Raw genomic sequence first — 27,934 nt, 5'->3', positions numbered from 1 at the left:
TTCCTACCTGCAAAATTGAAACTACGAAAGAAATTTTAAATTCAAGAATTAATTATTAAAAGCTTCCAAATTTCTTGATACTAATAGAGTATCCTTCACACTTAGAACTTCGAAAGAAATTTCAAATTCGAGAATTAATTATTAAAAGCTTCCAAATTTCTTGATACAAATAGAGCATTCTTCACAATTAGAAGGATCTCTCTTTCTGAAAGTTGTCAAATTTCTTTCATACCCAGAGTCAATTTACATCTACAGAAATTTTGGGGGTTTTGGGGTGTGTCGTAGCTTTGAAAAAAAAAAAAAAAATTTGAAAAGTTCAGGTCGTACTCCGTGGTACGTTATTTTTCCCTCCAAGACTATCCCCTACGTGTTATGCGTACCAACGTAATAAGCCTCCGTTGTTCCGAATGACAATGTACGCAAGCGTATTTATAGACCGACCGCCATCCATCCACACGTTTACAGAGAGTTTCTTTCGGTTTCTTTTGCTATTCGCTTTCTTGGGATTTCTACGGGACTCGCGACGACTCTAACGGTAAAAACGACGAAGCTTCTGCAATAAGGTTAAACGCACGGTAAACGCGTGTTGCTTCGTAGAATCTTTTTATAGTTCTCGTTGGTTATTTTACCGAAAGAAACAGAATCGAGGCAATCACGAGTCATCCACCATCGCTGAAATTGATCCATCATCGCGAACTATGATCGTGATCTGTAATCGTTGATCGAAAAAGTTACGATCACAAAATTAGATATTACTTCAGCCAGAACCAACGATACGCGTCGAATATAAATAAAAATTTTATCGTGCGATTTTTATTCCTTACTGATCATTTTTTCCACGTTTCCCACAATTTATACATTCAATCTTCCTGTTAGTTTTTTTTCATCCCGTTCTCGAAGAACCAGTAGAGTTTCTTCGATAGTTTCTTCTTTGGTAGCGTAAAGGTTAGTTCGCTTCGTCTAACGACCGAAAGTGCTGTCCTTGGTACAACCTTTTGCGTTTCAAATGGTTACAACGAGTTAAACTTGGAGTTACTTCGATAGATCTCGAGCCGAGTGACTTTCATTTCGAGTCATTAGACGTGACGAAACAAGCGGTACGACAATGGTTGTCCGTGAATGGAAACTTCTTTCCAGTGCTTTGAGGGAAGAATTAAAAAACTGGTTTCTCGTTGGAAAAGGTTTGTAAATGGAGAGGAATCGTGCTCAGATTTATCCACGAGGAACTGAAATTTTATAACGAACTCCTCATTATTTATCCAACATTTCCAGTATCTACAGAATCATTGATCCCAGTTTCTTGCAACCATATTTTTATTTTTATACAACGATAATTTCCTCTTTGTGCGTCTACTTCTTTTTCTACTAACATTCACCAATTAATCAATTTAATTTATGCACTTCTAAACAGACGTTATATTTTATTCTCTCGAGTTCAACCGAACGAAATTTATATTATTTCCCTACCCCTCTTACAGTGTTTTCCAATCGCATTTATAGAGAGAAATAACGTTGGTCGAGAATGTTGTCACACGATAATTAACAAATATCGTGCTCGCAGAACAGTTTCAATTGTTAGGAAATATTTTCTGAAAGACGTTTAATCCTGTTAACGGTCGATTAACTTGCATCGATGTTGCAGCCGCGAGTTCGGTTCTCTGTTGTTCCGTTTTAGTGACTCGAACGCTTCTATGGAAATTCGAGTTCATGGAAAACACATCAAGGCCGCTTCCGGCGTCTGAAAACGGCACCTCCATTATCGTATTTTCTCGCAAAATCAACTCACGGCGTCGCCATGGCCGAAAGAAAGAAACCATTGGGGGACTGAGCGAAAAACGGAAGCGACAAGGAGGGAACGAGATCGTGTATTACGGCATAAACTCGAGGCCTGTTGCTATCGCGAGGTTATTTCCGTTGGACGCACAAGTAGACGCCGTAAGGAGCTGCCCACGGGAGGCGCCGCGACGCCTAGACCACGGAAAAGAAATTAAACTAGCCTTTGCTCGTGCACCGTACGAAATACACTTCTCCTCGGTCTCGAAACGCGTTTGTTAAATTTATAGCGAGCGAAATATTCATTTTCGAAACAGGTCGACTGTTTCGTCAAATTTCCCGCACTACGTCGAAATGATTTCCGTTGTTGTTCGTTCGAATTTTTTTACGAAATACATCGAAACAATTTCCACGTAATTAATTACACTTTCCTCGGCGAACTGGTTTCGTTGTTTCCATTGGATTTAAATAAACGTTCGATTTTGTTACATGTGTATCTTTAAAGTCAAATCATCGCTCTGAAGTAACTTTTTTTTATCACATTTCCTCGATACCTGATTTTACCAATTTTTCAATCGTTTTGTAAAAGAGATCGAATCACTTGAAGAAAGTCTTATATTTTTATCGTTAAAGTTTTTCAACGTAGTATTTGACGCAGTATTTTGTCACTTGTACCTCTATTTGGACCCACGTGTGTAATAGAAATTATTAGCATTTTAATAATATGGCTGGTGATTTTCACGTTACCATAACTGCGGAAATAAGGTTTCAAACGCTTTTCCTGTGTAAAGCGACCACAGCACTTACCATCAGTATTCATAGCTTCGGACAAGTCGTAAAGTGCATTCATAGCTCTACCGGTGCACTCTGAAGTATCTATTATTCGTAATTGCTGAAACAATAGATTTTCAAATACCGATAATCCTTCTTATTTGTTTTCACGATACCCTCGAACTCAGAGGAGGTAAATAAATCCACTGCTCGCTTCTAGAGGGTTCGTCATCAAGTATAGCACAACTTCAATGGTATATTCAACCAACGAATTTAACAGAACGTAGTGTATGCAGAGTGCACCATTTAAAAGGGAATACCTAGGGATCGAAATGATAATTAATATCGATAATTATCATTTCGATATCCAGAATCCATATCTGCGGTACTTTTCACGTATCGATAAACATCTTGTACAATGGGTTCGTGGAAAAGTTCTATCGTGTTTTTAAAAATTAACGTCGTAAATAAACCGATGAAGGGTATTCGAAATAATTCTTTCGTATCGTACGAGTTATATAGCAAAATAATACATTCCCAAATGACGCATTCTATCTGTTTGTTTTCAACTAAATGATAAAATTTCCTGCACGTGTCAAAACACGACAGAGCATAATAAATAATTATCGATGTGACCTCGCGTCCAAGTTACTACCATTTTTATGTCGTCGCAACAGTTAGCCCATTACGTGCAAAAAAAAAGATAGTAGAAATGGGACTACACGGAAGCGTTTACAAGTGTGTAATCAACGAACGTGCATACGTGACATTTGAAGCGTGGAATATAAATATCGCAGTAGAATCAGTTGTGTTAACTTAACTGAAATTACCTTCAAGATGAACGAAAAATCTTTACTGGTATTCGCGAACACTGGATTCAAGTCTGAAGAGAAAATCAGTGAATATTTTTTAGCATTCTTTTGCTCTTGATAACATTACAAAAATTGAAATAGCAATTGAATGTAGTTTAATTAGTACAGAATAGTATATTTCTTATCATATTCATCTATTTCTCCATTATTAGTACACAATTACCTTCCAACAATGTTACAACAAACTGACAGTATCAATTGCATCGCAAATCGTTCAAAAATTGTCTACTAAATATTGAAACTACATTGAAAGTATTTCTCGCGTTCAAATTTGTCCCCGTATCATTAAAAATCATAAAGAAGAATAAAACTCTTCACCCATAAAATCAACCCCACGGAGGAGTCACACGTTCCATTCATGTTTCATATTTTTCAAATTGTACAAATTTTCCCCCGAAGCTTGAACCCTGGACAAAAACGCGTACCCGTTGCTCTGAGACCGGTGATTAAAATTGGTTCAATATTTTACGAAACCACCTCCCTGTCTTCGTTGTTTCAATCTCCGATGTTGCAACTGCGTCCAACGAGTGCGTTAACTCTTTACCGAGTATCCTAATTTTTGTTCCCCCCTCGTCCGTCAAAGGTAAGATCTTTCGCTCTGTACCGCGAACGAACACTGCCAACTTTCTTCTGCGTCTTCGCGTAATTGTTTACCCTCGCGTCAAGCTGCTGCGGTTACAATCGCGAAAGAAGAAATTCCATCCATGGCCTGCAGCCACCGGGGCTCCGCATTGCGGTGAAACGCGATGATGCTGACGCGTATAAATCCGTCGAGTCGCTACGTTAAATGTACGCTGACTAAACGGTACGCCATCTTTGCCCACGAAACACGCTTTTTCACATCAATTTAATCTCGTAGCGTATTTCACGCCGCGATAACGATCCACACACGAGAGTTTTAATTATTCGCCGAGGCCCCCGCTCCGATTCTACGTAACAAAATTTACTGTGCAAAAGTACGACTACAAGGGACTAGTGTAACAAATTGTACAATTACGAACGAAAGATGCAATAAAGTATTTTAAGTTTAGGGCAAGTTTAAAGGTAAAGTAAATTTACCTTTTTCGATCGTCTTTCGTTTTAGTCGACTCGAAACCACTTTGGTGGGATTCTAACGTGCTGTTGGAGCAAACCAATGGTTGTTTGGACAAATATATTTGCGAAGAGGATACGTTCAATTAATAATAAATACGAACGAGACAAGATTCTGGTGATTTGATCGAACTCGGAAATTCACGTTGATAAATTACTTATCGTCGTGACGTAACAGATTTTGAAAAGCGAAATATTTATTTTTAGTATCGTTTATTAAGATATTTGGAAGCTATTGTTAGAAAACCTCCCTTACGTGTATACACGAACGATTATTAACGAAGTTTTGTTCGTCAGGTTCCATTATTTTGCAATCGCGTTTTCGCAACGGGAATGTTATCGAAACGAACAATTCGATACCAAGTGTGCGTGGAAATTAATTATCGCTCAAGGACGATCGATTAGATTGTGTATATCTCTGGAAAGGATTTGACTTTTTCGTCAAGAAGGATCCCACCCTTTCGTTCCAATACGGGTTGATCGACGTGGTAATTCCAGGTCTAGGGGAACCATTTTTCGCTCCAGAGATTTAAGGATTTTCCACTTATATGGGCACGCCTCCGAAAGTTTCCGCGCCGATAACACATCGAGTGGTTTGTAAGCTAAAAAGTTTTCGAGCATTCATCATGTTCCAATATCATATCGGTGGCTCGATTAAAGAGAAAGATTAAAAAGTCTTCGTATTCCAAAGAAACCCAAAACAATCTTATCCGTCATCGCGGGAGATACGAATCGTTCGTTGTAAATTTCGTTAACGAGAATCGATATTAATTTTCACCTTAAATATTCCCTGTGTCTACTAGGTGAATGGAAAAATTTCAATCGTCTTCTTCGCCAATTTTCTTTATCAATTGCATTCGAACCGTGTAACAGTTTTTGGTATAAACATTTTTTGTAATTATCCGCTACTTTTTGCTATTTTTCGGATAGAAGATACATTTATTAATTTTAAAGGCAATGAAGTCATCGACGAGTTATCGAATATTTAACAAAAGAGATAATACTATAGTTTTTGTTTAATTTGAAAAAAAAGACAACGTTTGCACTATATGGATCTCCATTTTTTGATAATAAAAGCTTGTTCATTTATTATACAGGTTAAGAAACGAAAGGAAAGAAACAAATAGGACATAACACCAGCTATGTACAAATGGAAACTTTTACATACCCCTAATAATATCGATTTTTTACCTTGTCTATCGTTCCTATCACAATTCCATGCAAACTTCCCTTTACCGTGTCTATCGTTTCTATCATTTTTATATTTCCATTACGAGGAAATGAATCTTTATTCTTGGATAAAAAATGTTCATCTTTTTACCAAGTATACCGTTTTTATTACTTCCGTACGAATTCCGTACTTCCATTTTCGGGCAGAGATTAACTCGAGTGAATCGAACGCGGAGACCGATTTCTGGTGTTCTCTGTCTGGACGTGTTTAATTAAACGATGAAGCTTCGGGGCCCCAATCTCCGTGACCACGAATTGACGGGTGCAAACCTTCGTCTTTCTGATGTCCGAGTGAGTGGTGCTTCCGTAGTATTTCACCTTCGAGAAACGTCAATTACTGTAATCTCGTCCGCAGGTGTTTCGTCGTTACACGCGGTGCCTGTTTTTCGGCAAAAATTGTTAACCCGAGTTCAAGCGATTATTTAAGTTCCGAGAAAAATCTTAGCGGTGAGCCGCTAAGACCCTTTGCGGTCGGGACCCGAGGGATCATTAGATCTAGTCATTCGATATTATATAAAGCGTGTTCACAACATGTAACATAGTAAACGTGAATCTCTCACCAATACTCGAATACAGTAGTTTTATTCTTCAAAGTAATTAACGGACCATTTACTTTAATTAATTCACGAACTGTCAGAATTTTATTTTCCATTTACGATTTATGGAAAATTATGCACGTTACGTTTTAGAATCTGTAATTATTTTACAAGACACAATTCGCAAAATTTATTAAGTAAAGTAATAACGCGATTTCTAACATTTTACATCAATTGGTATATTTTATTAAGTAAAGTAATAACGCGATTTCTAACATTTTACATCGATTGGTTTATTTTATTATGTAGGCGTTCTGAAACTTGTTGAACGATTCTGCAACGTACTCGATATCGGAGGATTATTTTTATTAATTTTCTTCCGTTACCTTTTCTTCGTTTTTCTCGACTCGAATTTATATATTGTATTATATATTCTGTATTAAATGGTCCGTTAGCATAATAATAATTCATTAACTGTTCGACCAACACTATTCATGTTCTGTGCCAAACAACTCTTTAATTCCAACAAAGCTATTTAGATCTCCGTATGAAGTAATCCTCGGTTACTATACTATTAGCATAATGCCCCTAGTAATTTCAGGTTACCATAATCTCTAGAATGAAACGGGGTTTCCTCAGCAACTGGATATAGAAATAAAGTAGCCAATTTAGTTGCGAATTAAGCGCCTTAGTTTCAGGACAGATTATGGTGTGCCGAAAAATCTCCAAGATGCAATTTCTTAAAATAAATTTCGTTGTAAGGGACACAAGATTGTATCTCTATTTATGGAACAACAACTGATCGATCTGGAACGAATATGTCTGCCCAGAATAAATCGATCGAAATCAGTATCTTCTAAAGTAGGCAGCAATTAATTATCAATCACACAATCTTCGAAATTCAATAGGTATAGAAATTTATTTTTATTATTCACGACTTTAATTCTCTTTCTTACCAGAGAGTGATGCGATAAAAAATTTAACCCAGAAAGTTAAATGCGATTGAAATATTTCTTTCCATTAATAATTGATCATAAAAATTCCACAATTATAAGAATATACTTTTCTTATTTCACGTGCAAAAATTTCCCTTTCACTTCAAACTTTGCAAAACAAAGTTTAATCCTGGAAACTGTACACAATTTAAACATCTTTTTCTATTAAAACACATCTCATCCAAATTTAACAATTGCAAGGATTGTCTTCTTTCCCAGAGAGTGAAGCAATAAGAAATTGAACCCAGAAAGCTGTACACGACTTGGATATTTCTTTCTATTAAAACACATCCCATCCAAATTTAACAATTGCAAGAATTACCTCCTTTTCTAGAGGAAAGAAGCGATAAGACATTTTTTTCTTCCTTTCTACCAAAACACCGATCATCGAAATTTGACGATCGCGAAATGATATTTTCTTCACCTTGTGTGCAAAAATGATCTCTTTTGTTCGTCATTGGGGGGTTGTCGTTACGCCCACCGAAGAGTTCCGGGACCATCGTTCGAAACCAACATGTATTCCGTAGCTCTACGTACGTGTCCCTCGCTAACATGATCGAGGATCACGTCGCATTTTCGAGGGGCGCGCTCGCGAATTTTTTGAGGATGCACCTGCGCTCGAAGTATCGAATGTTGCCCAGTTGGACGTCGCGATTGCGGTCTTTGGGAAAAACTCGCCGAACCGGTCATGCGTAAAATATCACGAGCCTCATGACAAGAGGACCAAGCAGGAGCAAAGTAGCCGCAGGAGCACGAGGCTGCGGTAATGCGCCGACTTGCAATAAATCCTTCTTTTGCAGTATCATGTGCGTAGAAACATTTTATGTTCGCGACCGCGACGCCGCGCGTCGCATTCTTCGGGATTCCTTCAGGAAGCAGCCCGCCACTCGAGCGACAAACGAGGCGCGTTAAAAGTTTACGACGTTGGGCTATCTACGCGGAAGGAATCATCTCTGAAATTAAATTTCCGACGAGGAAAATTCAATATCGGCCGTGTTTCATCCCGAGCGTACTAACGACGATGTTGTAAACATCTCGAAACGATTTTTAAAGAGACAGCTCTCGGTTACTACATCGATAGTAATTTTATTGTAATAGTAATTGTATTGTAATAGTAATTGTGTATTTGTAATAGTAATTGTGTATTTGTAATAGTAATTGTGTATTTGTAATAGTAATTGTATGAAAATTTATTGTATATATCTAAACAATAAACAGTCTCGGATGACAAGGTTGAAAATATCTTAAAATGATTTTTATAGAGACAGGTTTCGGGTACTCCATCGATAGTAATTGTATTGTAATGGTAATTGTGTATTTGTAATAGTAATTGTATGAAAATTTGTTGTATATATCCAAAGAATAAACAGTCTCGGATGACGACGTTGAAAACATCTCGAAGTAATTTTTATAGAGACAGTTCTGAGTTACTCCATCGATTGTAATTGTATGAAAATTTATTGTATCCGAAGAATAAACGGTCTCGGATGTTCTTTCAATCTTTATCACGGACCCAACCCATCTTTACTTTTTTTATCGCTTATGCTTAATTTTTATCGCGTCTCGGAAGAAATATTTCGAAAACATTAATCGGTAAGAGATATTTAATTTTTCTTTATCTCTCTCGAAACGAACCGACTCGGTCACGTGACTCATCCGTTGAGTTTTTATCGCTACCGTATTGAAATTCGGAGTTATTGTTAGGAATTATAGAAGTTTGCGGTATGAGTAATATTTACCAGTATTTGCGTTGGAAAATTCAGGTTGTTCGTCGCGTATTATTCGAAATAAAATTCTTATCTGTCCGATTGTTATCTATTTACCTGAGATATTAATTTTATATTATATCGAGTACAAAATAGCTATAAGCGTTGAAATATAATGGTACGAAATAAGTCTTGAGAAATATGTCGAGGTATTATTCTTATCCATTTAACGAACATACATTTGTGTGGATTCAAATTGTGAACAGATGATAAAATGCATTCGTCAAATTTATACGATGAAAGACTGTTCTTCTCGATATAAATTAATACCTTTGATTGAAATGCTGACTGGCCAATGACACCGTTACATATACGAAACGAACTTCGTTTAATGGAGACTTGACGACAATCTGATTTAAAAGTACTCGGCAATTAGCGTATCGAATAATGATATCCGATAACAGAGAACGGGTTCCTAATAAATGATTCTATTTCAATTATTAATGAACTTGTTTTTCAACCTAGTGCCGCCATTGTACACAAGATATCAATTTACTCTATTCAATGAACACGCTGCGTGTAAATGAACGAGATCGGTTAATAGAGAAAGCTTTGTTCTCATGTTTCACGAAACACCGTTTCCATGATTTCTATTTTCCTTTCGGTAGAATTATGAATAGATTTCTTTCAGGAAGATCGTTCAGCATCCGCATCTGATATTTCATTCTCAGTGTCAAACTTCGTTCTCGGCCGACGAGACGAGCTTCGAATAACCGAAAGTGCTTTTCGAAAGTCTACCGAAAACTTTGAACACTCTGAAGAAAATCTGTCGTTGAACTTCGAGACAAGTGCAAGAAAATGGTCGAAAATTGTGATCTGAGTTCGTATCGTTTACAAGCAATTTTTTACAAGCACACTTTGCAGCACGATTTCGAGGGGAAAATAATTTAATGATTTTTTCACAAACAAGTCGATCTGCCTCGTCGTTTTTCATAAAAAAGTATTAAGTTATTTATGCCGGAAAACCGTTCGTTGAAAAAATATAAAAAATATAGTTTACAAAGAAGAATTTATGACGGTGTGTAATACGAAGCAGAAGATTCTGTTAGCGTGTCAACAAATTTCTACAGACTCTTTGAAAGAAATGGGTAGATCGTTCAAAGACACTTCTGAACATTTAAGAATAAAAAACATAAAAATTGTATTAAAAAACGTATAGAAAAATATATACTCCTTTAAAAAAAACATAAAGACTCGTCCAAAAAAATTCTTAATACCAGTTCACGTCGATAGATTTCTCTAAACAATTATATGTAGCCATAGTAGCTTTCTATAAACGTATATATGCGTTCATAGTCCGCAGAGGTAACTTTTTATGAACGTATATATGTGTTCATAGTCCACACCGGTAGCTTTCTATAACCGTACATATACGTTCATAGTCCACACCGGTAGCTTTCTCTACACATATATATGCGTCCATAGTCCATACCGGTAGCTTTCTCTAAACGCATATATACGTCCATAATCCACACCGGTAGCTTTCTCCAAACGAATATATGCGTCCGTAGCTTCCGGTAGCTTTCTCCAAACGCACATACACGTCCACAATTCACACCGGTAGCTTTCTCCAAACGAATATATGCGTCCGTAGCTTCCGGTAGCTTTCTCCAAACGCACATACACGTCCACAATCCACACCGGTAGTTTTCTCTAAACGCGTATACGCGCTCACGGCACTCAAAGGGTTAAGATCAAACGAGTCAACCTTGTACAATTAACACGGAAATCAATCACTCGGTCTCGCGGTGCTAGAAATAATCTCCCGACCGACGAGGTGGCGCCGAGTAAACAAACTACGGCGGGAGTCGCTCGAATCCGGTGTAAAAATTGTCGCTCGAAAGCGGGAAGTACCTCCTAAAAACGAAGATCACGATACGGAGAGACGAGGATCCACGGGGCGTGTAAATTGGCTCGCAATAAACGACCACCATTGTCAGAGCACCTCGAGGCCAAACGACGACATTGTGCCACGACCGAAATACTTTACACCTCCGCCGGCGCTCGTGATGATAATGCGCGGGGCATGCCGGCTTCGTGATGATAATACAGCCTCCTGATTATCGTGCTGTCCAGAACCTCTTCAGGGTCGCTTGAGTTACGTCGTAATGATGGCCAACCGTGGAACCGGTTGTGGGCCTGGCCCTGGCCCTGCCACTGCACTTATTTGGCCCCTACGCCCTCCGTCAGCTAACCCGATCCCAAGCAGACGAAACCAACGAGAGTAGGAAAGAGAGACAGAGAGAGAGAGAGAGAGTGAAAAAAAAAGAGGCACACAGGAGAACCCGCAAAACTGAACCGCACACCTGGCCGCAAGGATGAAAGCGCGAATTCGTGGCCAGCCCCTCGAAGATGCACGCCAAGAAAGAGGAACGTGAATTTCGTAATTTACGAAAGGGCCATGAAAAAGTACTTTAATCGTTCGCCAACAGTGGGGGAGAGAGAGATCTTCGTGCAGAGCAGCGTGGTGAAAAGGGTCCACGAAGATTGTTGGTTAACCGGTCAGTATTTTCATTCCAGAAAGGAACGACGGTTACGAAGGTGGTTGCGACATCTTGCCAGGGGGTCCGTGTTACGATGACGAGGTTAGATAATTCGATGGAAAATGGAAAACGGTCGCGTAACGGGACGCGATGCACGTTGTACGACTTTTTCCCCTGGAATGTAGCAATCGGTAGAGGTGGTTCGGGAGAGATTTGACAGCAGATGGGCGATTTTGTCGGGAAGGCGTTGCGGTGGTGAACCGGAAATTTTTGAGACGGTTCTCGTCGTTCAAGCGGAGATTTAGTGTGTATTCCTGTAAGCGTGAACGAACGAATCGAGTCTGAGATCGAATCTTCGATATATTTTGTACTTAGAAAAGTAGTGGGTAATGTAGTAAGTGAAGTAGTAAATGAAGTAATGAATGAAATAGTAAGTAAAATAGTGAGTAAAGTAGTGAGTAAAGTAGTAATAATAAGTAAAATAGTAAGTAAAATAATAAGTAAAATAGTAAGTAAAATAATAAGTAAAATAGTAAGTAAAATAATAAGTAAAATAGTAAGTAAAATAATAAATAAAATAGTAAATAAACTAGTAAGTAAACTAAGAAATACACTAATAAGTACAATAATAAGTAAACTAATAAAGAAACTAACAAGTAAACGAATAAGAAAATAATAAAACTAACATGTAAATTAATAATTTGAAAGTAACAAAACAAATTGAAAGTAATATTTAACCAAATAATTATATCTAATATGTGTATATTGCTTCAAAAACTGCTCTCAGAGATCTATGTATTTCCTTTCAATGTCAAAAGAATACTAACTCTCCACTCGAAGTTCATGAACGATCCATTTCGGATCAATTCAGACTGTTTATATAAACAATCGAGTCTGGTGACTTCGTTCAACGACGCCACGAGCTCGCCCGGAAGAGTCTCCGATTGTTCTTGCCCTCGTCCCGTGCCAACTCATGGTTTTCATTGATTCGTTAAACAGATTATACAACGTGATCTCCTTTGATCTTTCAAAGTCTACCGACGCCGGATGGATAACGCATAACTTGCTATATGATCGAAAAAAATATTACTCAACATTACGTTATATATTTCTCTTTCCTGTTTTCCAACATATTCGTTACATAACGTATTTTGTTGGACAGTACTTAACGAGTCCTACCTACAAGTTACACTAACACGTCGCATAACAAAATCAGAAACAAATCGGTTGTACAACAGAATTTCGTTACACAGTGACTCGGTCTTAAAATAAGTCCTTCAGCTCGTATATTATTAGGTTTATATACAGACTAGCTCTAAAATTTTTAAAATAAGTTTCAAAATAAGTCCTTCAGCTTGTATATTATTAGGTTTATATACAAGCTAACCCCAAAACTTTTCACCCGATAGTAACTTCCACGTGGATTCCATATCCAAGCAACGCGAGCCTAAAATTCTAACCCGCGATCCAGCGCAAAAATTCGGAAGTAAACAATCGTTCCTTCGAGTCTTCGAACCATCTTCACAACTCCCGTTTACGTACACTTTCGCGGAACGAAACGAAAACAAAATACCCTCGTCGAAAGGTTTCGTAATTTCTATCCAACAATAGCTACGTCGAAAAAGAAAAAAAAAAAAAAAGAAAAATAGAAAAGACAAGAAAAAAAATAAAAGAAAATATCTACACATTTACTCCTTTCTCCCGTGCGATGCACGACCTTTCAATTCGGCGCATCCTTTCACGTGCAGAGAGAAACAGAGGACTGGTGTCCCGCGAACTCGGTTTTCTCCGCGAAAACGCGTCCATTGTGAAGACTTCCACGTGCACAATAGGTGAGACACCCGGTCGTTCCACTTACAAAGAAACCACGGCCCCCTGGCCCTCGGTAGGTACGTCCTGAACGTATAAACCCGACGATAAATCTATCAGGGCCAAATACTGACCGATATTGCACTCGTGGCCATTTGCCAGCGACAGAGACTCGAGAACTCTTCTCCTGCGTCTCTTGTTGCATTATGCAGTCGAACGTTAGACCGCATTTCACCGTCTCTGTCTCTCTAGCCGAGGTCCCTGCCGCTCGATCTCTCTCGTCGGATAAATATGTCGGACGAGGCATGATTTATTCGTGCAGCAACTATTTTCGTCACCGGTCGTCGGGTCGTTATTGCCCTCGCAGAACGAAATCCTACGGTCGGTGGTGTCAGGGTCAAGGATTACCTTATATGATATTCCCCATGGCAAAACCCGAGGATGTGGAGCGCAAAGAGAATGCGCCGGATACTCCGATCGGAGCATTCAGAGAATCGATACACGGTGACTCGCGAATTTGTTCGCGCGTATCTCGAGATAAAATTCGAATTTCCATATTGTGGCTTTGGATTTTACGCGCGTTCGTAATTGTTGTTTCAATGTAGTTGGGTAGATTTTTCGAGAAACTGATTCGTGACGAAGAACGACGTACTTTTTAAGTAAGTTTCGAATACTTCTAAGTAGATTTTTCGCGTTCGCGTAACGATGGTAATTATTTTTTTTAGAGTACTTATCGTTGGGTATATTTCTTAACCAATCGAATCGTGATGAAAGATTATGTGCTAAAAAAAGTTGTATGGTATAGGTAGAGTAATATGATAAAAATGGAAGAAAATTTTCTTTAATGTCATTGAAGAAAATAAAAGATTTGAAGTATGGAACGACAGAACTTGCCTGCAGATGATATTGAAGTTGATCGAGCGATGGTTGCGAACGAGAGATATACCGTGATGAAGTCTAGTTAAGTCGGTTTGGTGAATCTGATCGAAAATTTTCGTAGTTAATACTTGTAAATAATTACAATCCTGATTATATCTTGATAACAATAAAAACATCGCTTTCGCATTGTTCAAGTGTTCGATAATCGTGGAATTCTTCGAGAAAATCAGAGAAAATGGCCCAGTCATGTCGGTCCGCAACTCGAAAACGCCCGAATCGCGAAACTTACAATTGTAGAACAATACTGAACATTTCTTTCAAGATTGTGTAACTTTGTTTCGCGAAAACAGGAGAATTATTCTTTTTTCAATTTTAAAACGAAAAAAGCAGAAGATACGTACAATCCAAACGAACGTGACGGTTCGTTTGTAAAATTAATTACGTTGAGATAGTCATTAAACGCCACGAACTGTAATAAACCACACACTGAACGATACCGAACGATTGAAACGATACTTTGTACCATAGTTTCTTTCACTCTCGCCCGGAATGCACTCGTTAAAATGAAAAAGTCGCGTGACGAGCCAATGTCACGGACAATCCAAGCAAACCCACCCACGGTATTCCATCGTCGAATTCCCAAATGGGCTCGAGCATGAAGAGTATTAAAAACGAGAACCTTAACTACCGTCCTTCCAGTTGACTATCGACGCATGTCACGAATGAACGTCGACGTGCTCCTCCATAGGGGACAAAAAAAAAAAAAAGAAAACCTCGTTGTTTAACGAACAGCGAACGATTGAAAAATCTCTCGATCTTCGAACAACGACAGAATCTCCAATGATCAAGTGCTACACGTGCTACACGTCCTTCGTTCGAAGTAAATGGAACATCGAAACGGTTTAAACGAGGCAAACGTTTGAACCAGGTCGCAAAGATTCTACTACGATGAACTGGTATAGCTGGTGACCGAAAATTATCTGCCACGGATCGCTATAGCGTGACGAGACACGTTTCCACGAAGATGGAGGTCACGTTTCCAATATTTAAGACGAGTGCGGTGAAACCAACAGGTCGCACGAAAATCAACATCATCGTATCGAGCATTCCTCTGTCCGTAACCCGAAACTTGGACCTTACCCTTCTGTTACTGGGCGTCAGCTTGAATCTCTTAATCATCCTGACGATCGTTTGCAAGTCTTCCATGAGGAGGTCTATAAATCTCTATCTCGTCAGTTTAGCCTGCTCGAACATGGTGATTCTGCTCGATCCCCTCGAAGTGATTATTCGATGGTTCTTCAACGTGGACACGAAAATCAACATGGATTACGTCTGCATGATCAGTTTCGACGTTTCCGTAATAACGATCGCGATCTTGAAGTTCCAGCTGTATCTCATCATTTTCAAACAGGACACTCGTTTCGGCCTAAACGCGCTGAGCAACATCGTGACAGTGAAAGGGATTTTGCTCGTTTGGTCATCTTGCACCATAGCTCTGGCCATTGCGTTACACATATACGATTATTTCGAAGGTGACATGGCCGAAATTTATATCTTGAACACGATTATGTTCACCGGTCTACCGGTTCTCGTGTACCTTGCGCTCGATTGTTTCGTTCTGTACGAACTCAAGTTACTCAAAGCAATGGAGGGATCGTGGCGACTCGAAGAACTGAGGTACTACATTATGTTAGGTGAGTGGGTTCGAACAAACTTTGAAACTGTCCGTGGTGTTGTAATTTGAGTGTTTTGTAACGATTTCAATCTCACGTTCTTTGTACAATTTGCAACGATATTTTAGATTCGATCACTTTACGTCCTTTTTGGGAACAATTCGAATAGTCGTCGATGTGATATTTATATTAATTTGAAACATCTGTGAAATTGTAGTCCACGTGTTTCCTAACATTTCTAATTCCACGTTTTTTTTACAATTTGTACGGATATTTTCGATTTGATTACTTGTTGCCCTTTTTGGAAGAATTCGAATAATACCATTGATCAATAACGCGATATTTATATTAATTTTAAACGCTCGTGAAGTTGTAACCTGCGTGCTTCGTAATAATTGTAAACTTAAGTTCTTTGTACAATTTGTACGAAAATTTGGATTTTTGATTACTTTTTGCCTCTTTTGGAAAAATTCGAATGGTCGACGTGATATTTATAAAAGTAACCCGGTCGTAGCGACGCTACGAATGCTTTTTATCTCACTGTCGACTCAATAAATCACAGCTTCGATTTGTGATTTCTCTTCGTGTACGTAATTAAGGAGAATAATTAACGATGTAGCGAAATCTTCTACACAGTGGTCGTGACAATCGCTTTCTTACTGATTCGAACGCCATATCGACTCGCACGAGCAATCAATTTCATGGCACCGAATGCGTCATGCTGCGTGGAAAGTACGAGAGAGATTCTCTACTTTATAGCCAAAATGTATCCAACCGTTTTTGCGATAATTTACGTCACACTGTCGACCGAATTTCAGAGAGCTATTCAGGTTCGTTTGCAAACACATTGTCGACTTAACATCCATTTTACGTGTTCCTTGATTGCAGGAGACTTTCGTACGTCGACGTGAAAGAATCGTCCTAGAAAACAACGGCGACTTAAATGTTTAAATTACACTAAGTTTATCGACACGAGACTATACTTGCTGTGGAACTCAAATGGCTTTTGAAATACAACAGTCTACAAAGTTACGAGTACAGAGAGAATGTAAAATATCATTTTCTGCATGCAGTGTACTAGGTAAGTGCAACCAATGTGTTCTCACTGTTGTAAATTATCGATGACGAATAATTGATGAAACATGGATATTAATAAATCTGCGCAAATCTATATTTTTCAATCTGTTTTCCTAGCCAACCACGATCAAATTAAAGAATACGAGTGCGCAAGAATTTACTTCGAATTCTTTCAGGTGGAGAGTAAAATAATAAAATATAATTTTTTTTGTTTTTGAAAGGTATAAAAAAATGTACAGACTTATCTGATATTGTACTATAATTGGCCCAAGCTCTACTCAAGGGCGTTGAGGGCTATCTGCACAACATTCGACTATCTCTCACCAAAGTATCTCTTCTATTCGAACGAGCTCTATTTCTCTCAGATAGATAAACAAACTGACGTGGCGTAAAATCAGGAGCCGTACCTGACATGATTCAGAGCCAGTGAAATAACCTTGAGCGGACAATTAAGTTTGATCCGACTGTGATCGAATACTCAATAAGGGACGATCGCCAGCAAACATAGATTTATGGACAGATCTGATAGAACAATTGATGTCGTGGGCGTTTAGTTTACGATAACCACATTGATATAAGACACAACTCGCTATAAAAATAATACCACTGGAATAATTGATTGAGTGGATCTGTAACAGTCTGACACGGATGCAGAGGTTATCTTAAATACAGGATGAAAGCAGCTAACGTTATCATCTCGTATATCTCTGTTTCCTTGATACAAAAGCATGTCCGAGGAAGAAATTGTTATAGTCTGTCGAGATGAATATAATAATCGATAAATTATTTTCTTCATGGTCGTATTTCTCAAGAACTGTCATCGGTGTTTCTTTACCCTGTCTGACAGACACCACGAATTTTGTTTTTGTTAGAAATTCAATTTATTCGATTTCTTGATAAATTGATAAGAGTAATTCGTAACATCGGATTCTTTTACTTAAAAAAGTACCTACAATTATTTAAATAATTATGCGGGGTCCTGGAGACTTCACTGTACCGTATATGTGATAAAATGACCACCATATCGGTTAAAGTTTAAGTATTTCACTGTGTACAATATTTTATTTGATAAATATCAGACCCACAGCAGGACCTACAAATGTCCTTGAGTGTAAAAAGTTATGATAGCGGAACGTACGTTCCAAGCGGGTACCGAAGAGAAAGGCCATTTCAAGGTTGTGTTGTTGTAAACATCAACGAATAATTTTTGATGCTCGAAAAGCACGACCTTGACAAAATTATTCTATCGTAAATTTGTCCTTTGTGACAGATGAAGATGTTGTTGTGAACACCAATGAATGGACCTTTGAGCTCGAAAAGGACGACCTTGACGAAATCGTTTCATCAATGTTAAAGTTACCCTTCCAAACTCAATAATTTCTTCCACGAAGGTCTCGTATTGTAGGAGAAGGTCTCGAAAGGAACTTATTCAAAAATTGTGTTACTGTGAACACCAATGAACGACCTTTGAAGCTCGAAAAGGACGACCTTGACAAAATCGTTCCGCCAATATTAATTGTGGAACGATTGTGGTGGAATGGTGGAAAGAAAACTAAAGAATTTCTTCCATAGAGAATTTTTTCGCGTTGTCGTCAGAAACGAAAGTTACTCAAAGGTCGTGTTGTTCCTAACACCAATAACTTACGAAGCTCGAAAAGCACGACCTTGAAAAAATCGTTCCACCAATATCAATGATCTAACGAAAACCAAAGAATTTCTACCATAGAGAATTTTCTCGCGTTGTCGTCAGAAACGTAGGTTACTCGAAGGTCGTGTCGAACTTACGAAGCTCGAAAAGCACGACCTTGAGAGAATCGTTCGGTCGTGCGTTCGCCCTCCCAAACCGAAGGATTTCTTCCACGTTGGTTTTTTCTCGTGCCGTCGAAAGAAACGAAGATTTTTCGAACGATAACGTTAGCTCGCCTCACCCTGTATACCACGCGAGAGAATAGTAAACGCAGCCAGAATTTGCAATATATTTGTAAGGCGGACAGGAGAAGCTGGGTGTCGCAGTCGCAAAGTCGTGAATTCATTGCGCTCTCTGTATGCAAATTGGCTTCCCTTTGGGCACGTCTGCCGAGTGCATAAGTCGATGGAGGGCCGCACTTACGTGCAACCACGCGTGCATTCGGATGCACGGCTACGTGCAGTTCGTATCTGCCGGACCGCCGTGGAAAAAGAGCCAGGCGCGATCTGGCCATAATCTCCTGGTCACCGCCATGTGGAATCGTTTCGAACCTTTCGATTGTTAAGTAGTTAAGATAACGTCACTGAAACTTGCATTCGTTTCGCCGTTTATGCGACGGTCCAACACCTGAACACGCGCGCTGCTCATAGAACGGTGGTATTCCGTGGTGTTCGTTGTCACAAAGAGGGTGGATTTTTCGATTTATATTTTCACTATAAAACGATGCAAATCATCCCCACCCCCACCCCCACGATCGACCTCCCGAGGAAACACGGAGATTTGTACGTAGATTTTCACAACGAATACGTCGTTCGATACCTTGAGAAGATACTGAGGAATTTCGACGAAATCGAGTTTCTTTTTTTTTAATATTTTTGAAAGTGTATGCTCACGAAAGTGTCTTTGTAAACGGATTTCCTCGAGTTTGGAAAATTAACGAAGTTGTAGACGTTTGGAAAGAACAGTGTACCCGAGGATAACTTTAATCGCGTTTCCCTCTCATCTGTGTTTCTCTAACTGTCTTTGTTGCACGAACTATGAATGTCAAGATGTGATATTTTTCCAATACTTCTAGCACGCCGAGAATACGCGAGAAAATCGATATTCAAACTTCAAAAGTGCCCACTTTGTTAATTTCCAAGATTCTTTTTCGTACTGATACAATGAAACGATAAAACGATAGAAATCGCGTCTTTCCAAAAACACGCTTCGCTCGAAATTGTACAACCGCTGCAATTTTAATAATTTTCGTTTGTAAAAAATCTCAAGTCTAGCCCAAACGTGGATAAAAACGAACGTGAAAACTCCGTGTCGAAAAGTCTCGCAATATCTTCCAAAAAAAAATCAGAAAAAGAATCGATGTTTCTCGGTTGGATCGTTCGAATACCTCGTCGAACTCGCGATCGAGAGTGAAAGGTTCGCGATGCATTATTGCGCGATTCGAAGATTCAACCCGCTGGGAATCGCATTTCTCGCGAAGATCCACGAATTCCGTGTTTTTCTCGTTCGTTTATTCGTTCGTTATTTATAACGCGTGAAACGACTCGGCGTAGAAAAACCGAAGGAATTCTTTTCGATCGAGTAGACGCAGGAGGTTATCCTTAAATTCAATTAACCGGAACGCGGCAAGCCCCCGTGAAAACAGGACGTCGTTTATCAAATCGTGGATGAATCCGATTTCATAGCCACATTGAATCCCCACCGTTGGTCAACGATTACGAATTCCTCGCACGACGCGTTTCCTATTCCAACCATTCGACGATTCTGCAGCAACATCAGGCGGAGGACTGTTGGTATTACACGTGTGTGGAAAGGACACGATTATCGGCTTACGAAAGAAAGCCACTAGCGAAGGGAGATGCGCCTCTATACGTGTCCTCGACGTAGAGGAGAAAAAGAAGACCTCGAAGAAACAGGAAATCAGTGGTGCGGAAAGCCATCGTACCAGACGGGACTTCCGGCTCGCTCTTTCGGCTCAACTTAACGCCCTTCAATGAGCGCCCGTAGCCTCGATCGTAATCGTTTACCAACAGTGGCGGCCCGTGTTCTTCAACGAGACGTATTTCAATTCGAAAACTCGCGCGCCAGTTTTGTAGAAAGCGCGGAACCAACACGACCCGAACCGACATTACCCGAATGGTCTATTATCCGAACAGACCGCTTCTTTGTAAAATATTCCACCTCTTATCGAAACGTTCTCCTGTAACGCGGTAGCAAGCGATCTCGATCATCGTATACACGGAACCGACGATACCCGAAGGAAATCATTTATAAATTCTAACGCAAGAAAATGTAACATAGAATGCACCGTGCATCGAGGAAGTTTGCGTAAACGAAGAGTGCACGACCAATTCCGTTTAATGGTGGATTCAACCGACCAGATCGGTTGCGAATGATACCGATTAACGAATTCTTGCACGAAATCGACAGTACATCGAGGAAATAATTTATAAATTGTAACGGATGAAAAAATAACCCAGAATGCACCGTGTGCATTTCTGAGTAATTCTTTCGATTCACGAACGTTCACGTTGCGTATTCAATTTCGTGCGAGTGAATTTGTTTAAATTAGTATTACTTTTTTTTCTTTGTGAAAATTCATTTCATTCGAATGTTTTATACCGATGCGACAAAAAATTTCAACCTAAATAAACAGTCAGTACGTTGTATACAATATATATGATAGAATGCATATTCTTCGTTTCATCGAAGCATACAAGGGAATATATTCCCTTTATAGGAAATAAATAAACAGAAAAAAAAAGACGAATAAAATTTAACCTTTAGTATTCCAAGTAGCAAAATCGAAAGGCGATTAAACAACGACACGCATAATTATGAAACCTTGGTGTTTGGAATTGCAATCCATGAACGGAGAATAAAAACGAGAAATGCAGTTAACGATGAGCAACGCGCATCGAAAGAGAAAAAAAAAAAATACTCAACGAACAAAGCCGGTTGTACCTTCCCTGTTCAATCGTAAACGTGTTCCGAAAGAATGGTCCTTCGAAGCACCGAAATTTGCTTATGAATAGCGCATCGACGATTCACTCGATTGTTTGGAGAACGTCCTCTTGATTTGCAAACTACACGCTCGAAAATTCTAAGCTACAGAAACGACGCGTTGCACTCGAATTTTCGTCTATTTTTATGCAAAGGTACGATATTTATGACTTTCGATGACATCGAGCGACCTCGCGTCAAAAATCATTGCATTCGCGGTAACGTTCCCCGTTGGTAGGATAAATAATAGAAGAATAAATTTGATTTGAACGTGAAATAGTCGATATCTCGGTAACGACTCAGCTCAGCGAAGAAAACGGACCACCGTCCTGTATAATGGTACTTTCTGCACCGTGCAATCATCGCTATGTAAATTTTTCTCGTAGTTCCACAATTTTCGAGACACTCGAGAAGATAATTTATTGCTTCGTGCTGCATATTCAAACGTCGAAACGAGTCACCGTGAAGAAGGTTATATTATCGAATAATTTCTTCGGTGTACCCTAGTATCTCACGGACGGTACAGTTGTGAGCATATAACAAAGCGCATAATAAGAGAACGCAAGGGAAAGAGTTCTCCATAACGTGAGATACTCGACACAAAGAAAGTTACACCTGGCAATATAGGCTAGTGTTTAACTTTCCCCATTGCTCGGAATCGTATCCGAGCAAGGGTCAAAATTTCGAAGCGCATCGTCGCGTTTCCGGCGGTGGGTTTGCAAGCGTATGCAAAACGTTCTGTCTCTCTATTGTGAAAATTAAGATCAATCTTATACGTCGAAAACGTTTATCGTTGTTGCACCAGAGATTCAATTTCTGTCAAAAATGGAACATTTTCCTTTAAAAGGTACCACTGTCATTTTTACCATTTTTTTTTAAATTCTAGTTCACACGACGATCCCGATTAATTTGTATGTTCTTCGATACAGTACATAAATCGAGAATGGTAATTAATACTTGAAAAAATGCATGCTTGAAATATTATATCTCTTCAGAATGTACCACGATTAAAGAAACTGGACAAAATTTGTAAAAGTACTCAAAGAACGCATAAATATTCTCCCAAGATTTGAAATTGATATATCTGATACTTTCTTTTCGAATTAAAACCAAAAGATTATATTTCTTTAAAATGCACAATAATTAAAGCTTGAAAAATCTATAAAAATACTCAAAGAACACATGAATACTTTCCCAAGATTTAAAATCGAGCTAATACTTCCTTTTCAAATTAATACCAAAAGGTTCCTTTAGAACGCACAATAATCGAAGCTTGAAAAATGTATAAAAATACTCAAAGAACACATGAATACTTTCCCAAGATTTAAAATCGAGCTAATATACTTCCTTTTCAAATTAATACCAAAAGTTCTATTTTTCAAGAACAGACTACTTCTTACGAATTTCTCCCAATTTGTAAACATCGTTGAACGCCCCTTTTGTATTTAGAAACACCTGGAACACACGGTTGAAAATTTTCCGCGAACGTGACACGACGCGTTCCTATCATTTCTGCAAAGGAGTGCAGTGTTTCTCAAGATTTGAACCCGACAACAAAGACGCCACACGGCTCCCCGTGTACACGCAGACTATTCAGTCCTTTATACCGGCTCGCGCTGAATGGTTCGTACGAAGTTCGCGGTGGGGTTTAGCATACCGTGGGCATTTCACGATTCAATTCAGAACGCCTGCGATGTCCCGCAAGACGACCGCGATTTATGATTCCCCGTGCATCGGTTGAGAATTAACGTTTCAATCCGAAACGTCGCGTCCCCGTCATTTTCACGAACGCGACGTTTTCGACAGCTCGACGCACTCAAAGCTCCCGTGGATTTTTACGACTCCTCTTTGTCGCGAACACGCGAATCGCGAACCAAGTGAGCCTCGCGGCGGCGATTTTTCATTTCCCACGAATACGCGAAGAACAGACGCGAAATGTTTGAAAAATTCGCTAACGCAAGGTTCTCCGATCTATGGTTCCCGCGTAAAAAATAACACACAGCGAGATATCGTACAATATTAGGAGAAACTTTCCTTTGTCGAATATAAATGTAATTTTATTTTGTAATCCCGAGCATTTTTATCGAATTTTATTTCAACTTATTTTCACTTTTATTTTGTATGTGTATTCAACGCAGATGCATTCCGAGTGCATCTAAATTGACAGTTGACGGGTTTTAAGTTGACAGCTGTCTGAATCGATTTTTGTTAAGGTTACTCGATTGAAATTTTATTCGTCAGGAAGTAAGATTAATGATATAAACCGTAAATTTGTTACTCGAATGGATGATTGCAAACGAGAGTAAATTCGTTAAAAGATTATTACAGATGAGGGTAACTTTGTTAAACGCGTTATAGACTTTTATTTACGGGCTTGCAACATTCTACGCGTTATAGATTTTTATTTACGGGCTTGCAAAGCAATTTTGCGACATTCATCGATGATTTCACGAGTTGTTTGGCCACTCGCACTTGACAAAATATTTTCTTACGATGCGAACGCATCGAGGCATCCCTATTTAGCCTTGCCAGCATGAAAATAAAGGGTGGGTTAAATTACGGCACGAGGAGGATGCATCGTCAATTTATGTTCCACGTACTACAGACACAACACCGTCATATTTTATAAAGAAATCGCCCGAGACAAATTGAACCTTTTTCAACGGAGGGAACTAAAATTAAGTTAGTACTATTTTTGTAAGATGCATCGGATCATTAATTGCTTGTCCGTGTACTCCGCGAAAGAAACAAGAAACTTCGGAACACTAAATTATACTAATACTAATATCTCGTAAAACAATTCCACTCTTTACCAAACGAAATATTATATTATCGTCACTTATGAAATATTACTCTTAGCCTCAGTTATACCTTAATGTAACTCTTAATTATTACGCTGATCGCGTATACGATACGGTAAGATCCGTAGTACCCCATAAAATTGTTGAAATATTTCTAATCGTTCTTAAGAAAACAACAAATCCGACGTTACGAATTACTCTTACTAATTATTAAGAAACTGAATAAATCGAACTTTTGAATAAAATTCCCCGGAATCTGGCAGACCCCAACTTTATCAATTACCGATTAAAGGAAAGTGAGCGTACACGTTCGACGTATTGAATAATAACGGAAGGAAAATTAATTCGACGAGTTCGAAAAAGTTCTCACAAATTTGAAATACGTCCGAAACTGAATGAAACTGTTGTACCTCTTTGTTTCCGGAGTTAATGGAAACACTGCATTACTCCGCTTTTAGTTTCGACAAGTAATTACGTCGATTCAATTCTCGAGTAAACGAACGCGTTAACAATGGAAGAAAAAGTTCAGCTCCACATCGGAAGGAGTACGCGTTCACCGCGAATAAACGTATACAATGGGAATAACTTTGACGTTGGAGACGATGGTGTATTTTATATCGTGTAACTTTTCGACTTTCTCGCGGTGGAAAAAAGTTCGACAAAGATCCAAGTGTTCGAATCCCCTCGAGGCTCTTTGCGATTGTAATCGGCACAGAGGCGAGATGCTTTTTCCGTCGATGGCCATGAATGAAGTTTCTATGCGTACACGTTTCGCTAACTAACGCGTTTCATTCACACGTAACCATAATGCGTTTAACTTGCATACGCGACGCATCGATGCGCCGTACGTTTTTCAAACGTCGCGCGTTTCCCATGCCTTTGCGATGCTGAAACACGCCCGTATAAATACCACTTTATGGGACACGAATCTTTTCAACGGGGAGCGTCGCGGCAACTTTAACGAAACTTGTGACAATTTTCGTGAATTTATCGCCGGATAAGTTACTTCGAATTGCACCAACCGGTCAACGATTTACGAAATTCTTTTATTCGAGCAAACATTAATATCCGCTATGTTTGACGTTTCGAATGGAGATTATTTATGAAACGTTATCTCGCGAGGGAGCGCTTTTGGTGAAATATTTAAAAAAAAAAAAAAAAAAAAGAAGAGTGTTTGACAAGATTAGTGGCCGGAATAAAATACAGCGAGGAGAGAAACATTTTTGCGTTATATTTATGATCGATAATCGTCCTTTTATTATTTCTCGTAAGGAATAACCTGTGAATTTTTATTTTCGTCACTCGATGTTGCGATTCCGAGTGGAAGCTCTCCGTATGAAAATTTATTACGCGTATTTGTACGTACTGTATAAATTCATAATGGATTCTTAACCGTGGGTTCTTTTCTTTCTTTTCTTTACACTCGAAGACATTCGACGAGAATTAGGGGAACGTCCCCTAGTAATAATTCTTACCTTTATCACCGGACAATAAAAGGCAGGTCAACTAGACGAGAAAGAGAGGTTAGTAGATAATATACAGAAGTCATTGTGCGACGAAGAAGTCACTGAATGTATTACGTCTGAGGAATTATTCACGAAGGGTGCAATGTATCCAATGTATCACACGTGTTATGCACGAGCTAGACAAATATTAAGCATTTTATTTCTGATGTAAAAATCAATTTTAAACGATACTATTTTATATTAGCTTATAAACGTTTTCTACTGATATTTCTTAGCATCGTTAACTTTTCGTATCCAAAGATCCACTAATTAAATAATTGGTCGATCCTGAGTGACAATTTATCCGCTCTAATTTACATCTTCGTTCTTGCAACGTATTTACAAAACATAAATTTTTCTCCTTTTATCAAGTACCATTTATGCTATAGATTACTTTTTAAAAGTTGTATTTTATCGGTTCTAGCTTGAGCGACAGTAAAAAAAGTTAAAATAGTCGATACCGGGGGGAACCTTTCCTTATTAACAATCTTAAAGATACTTTACGTTTCTCCAGTATTTATTATACAATCCTTGCAAATATAAAGTAACAAATTCCCTTATAATGGACCCCGTACGAAGAGTCGACACCGGAAGAAAAAGAAATAAATTGTTACGATTTCTCAGCGAATTATTCCAATACTCGTTATTCTATACCGGAAGCTATTAAAATTTTTTTCTCTCGAAATTTTTATCCATTCGAACAAAGTTTCTCGCGTGCAATCGACCGACGGAACTTGCAACTCATCGTTTAGTGGAAAAATTCGAAGCCACTGGTTCGGTTTGTTGACCGATCAATTTCAACATACACCGACTAGGTCAACGTAGTAAAAGAAACGAAGAGAATATTTCTGCTGAATGTAAAAATGTTTCTGGCAATCCAAATTTATCGATTCCGCGTCACTCTTAAGAATTAAGCATTCCTCGGACCATTTTTTTATCCCGTTCACTCGCCCCGAGAGCAATCCTGGTGGACATTTAAATGGCATTGCACTTCACATGTACAATGTCATCGAGCGCACTTCGAAATGAAAAACGAGTACCGGATTATCTTCTATGCTTTTTCTCTACCCCGAAATAAAACAACGACCGCCAGATTATCTTCCATGCTTTTTATCCACCTCGAAATAAAACAACGACCACCAGATTATCTTCCATGCTTGTTTCTTTACTCCGAAATGAAACGAACACCGAATCACCATCCGTAATGTTTATTCCATTTCGAAGTTCCGTCTCCCTCGTTGGAAAATCTTTTACCATTGGGTGATTCGGAAAATCATTTCGCTCTTCTTCAAACCGTACAAACATTTCATTAAATCATACATATTCTCCATTTTGGAGAACGAAACGACATTCCGAACGAGCCAATATTTTCGACGCGCGTACACGCGGTATCAATCTTTCGAAAAAACCGGCGCAAACTGTTACAGAACATCACCTCCGAAATAACCACCACACCTCGCAATCCTCCACAATGAAACGCACAAAGCGTACGTGGCGCCGATATTACCTACGCAAGGTAGACGTGTTCGGAAGAGTCGAAAAATTCCCTTTGAAAAATTCGATCGAAATAACTATCGATACGGCCTAAATCCCAGGAGATATTTTTCATTTTTGTTTTTTTTTTTTTTCATTTTTTCCCCGCCAAACAAGTGGAGATTACACGTCGCGCCAATTAAAAGCAGTCAGCTATTCACCGGTGCAAAGAGAGGGAGCCGTGAATGGATCGGTGTAACGTACCAACAAGTATGTCGCTCCGAGCGGCTGAATAATATCGCGTATTAAAATCACCCCGGACCTAGCCCACGTAGAACACCACCCTTACTGGACGCGGGTCCGTCGATCGATGCACTTTCTTGACACCCTGTATGCACCGAGCGCTCCGGGCGATGCGCGGGTGGGCGTTAGGCGTCTCGCGACGAGGCACCGGGACCACGGATGTCTCGACAAAGTCGCCCGTAGACTCTCTCTACGTGGATTCTTTG

At 39.0% G+C, this 27,934-nt stretch overlaps 2 protein-coding genes across 4 annotated transcripts in view; one reads left to right on the top strand and one right to left on the bottom strand.

Annotated features, from left to right (window-relative positions):
* Positions 1-27,934, bottom strand: part of Ec (ubiquitin specific peptidase echinus) — a 161,879-nt gene that overhangs the window by 120,817 nt on the left and 13,128 nt on the right. The window lies entirely within an intron of this gene.
* LOC143150324 (uncharacterized) lies at positions 3,775-16,960 on the top strand. Its single transcript, XM_076318509.1, has 9 exons — positions 3,775-3,963; positions 4,501-4,626; positions 4,716-4,766; positions 4,901-4,996; positions 5,312-5,387; positions 13,144-13,165; positions 15,284-15,900; positions 16,516-16,776; positions 16,842-16,960. The coding sequence occupies exons 1-9, from the start codon at positions 3,775-3,777 to the stop codon at positions 16,958-16,960; spliced, it is 1,557 nt and encodes a 518-aa protein (XP_076174624.1).

This window comes from Ptiloglossa arizonensis, chromosome 8, assembly GCF_051014685.1.
Source record: "Ptiloglossa arizonensis isolate GNS036 chromosome 8, iyPtiAriz1_principal, whole genome shotgun sequence".
NCBI lineage: Eukaryota > Metazoa > Arthropoda > Insecta > Hymenoptera > Colletidae > Ptiloglossa > Ptiloglossa arizonensis.
Note: the sequence above shows the minus strand (reverse complement) of the source record. Positions and strands in the feature narration are given on the sequence as shown.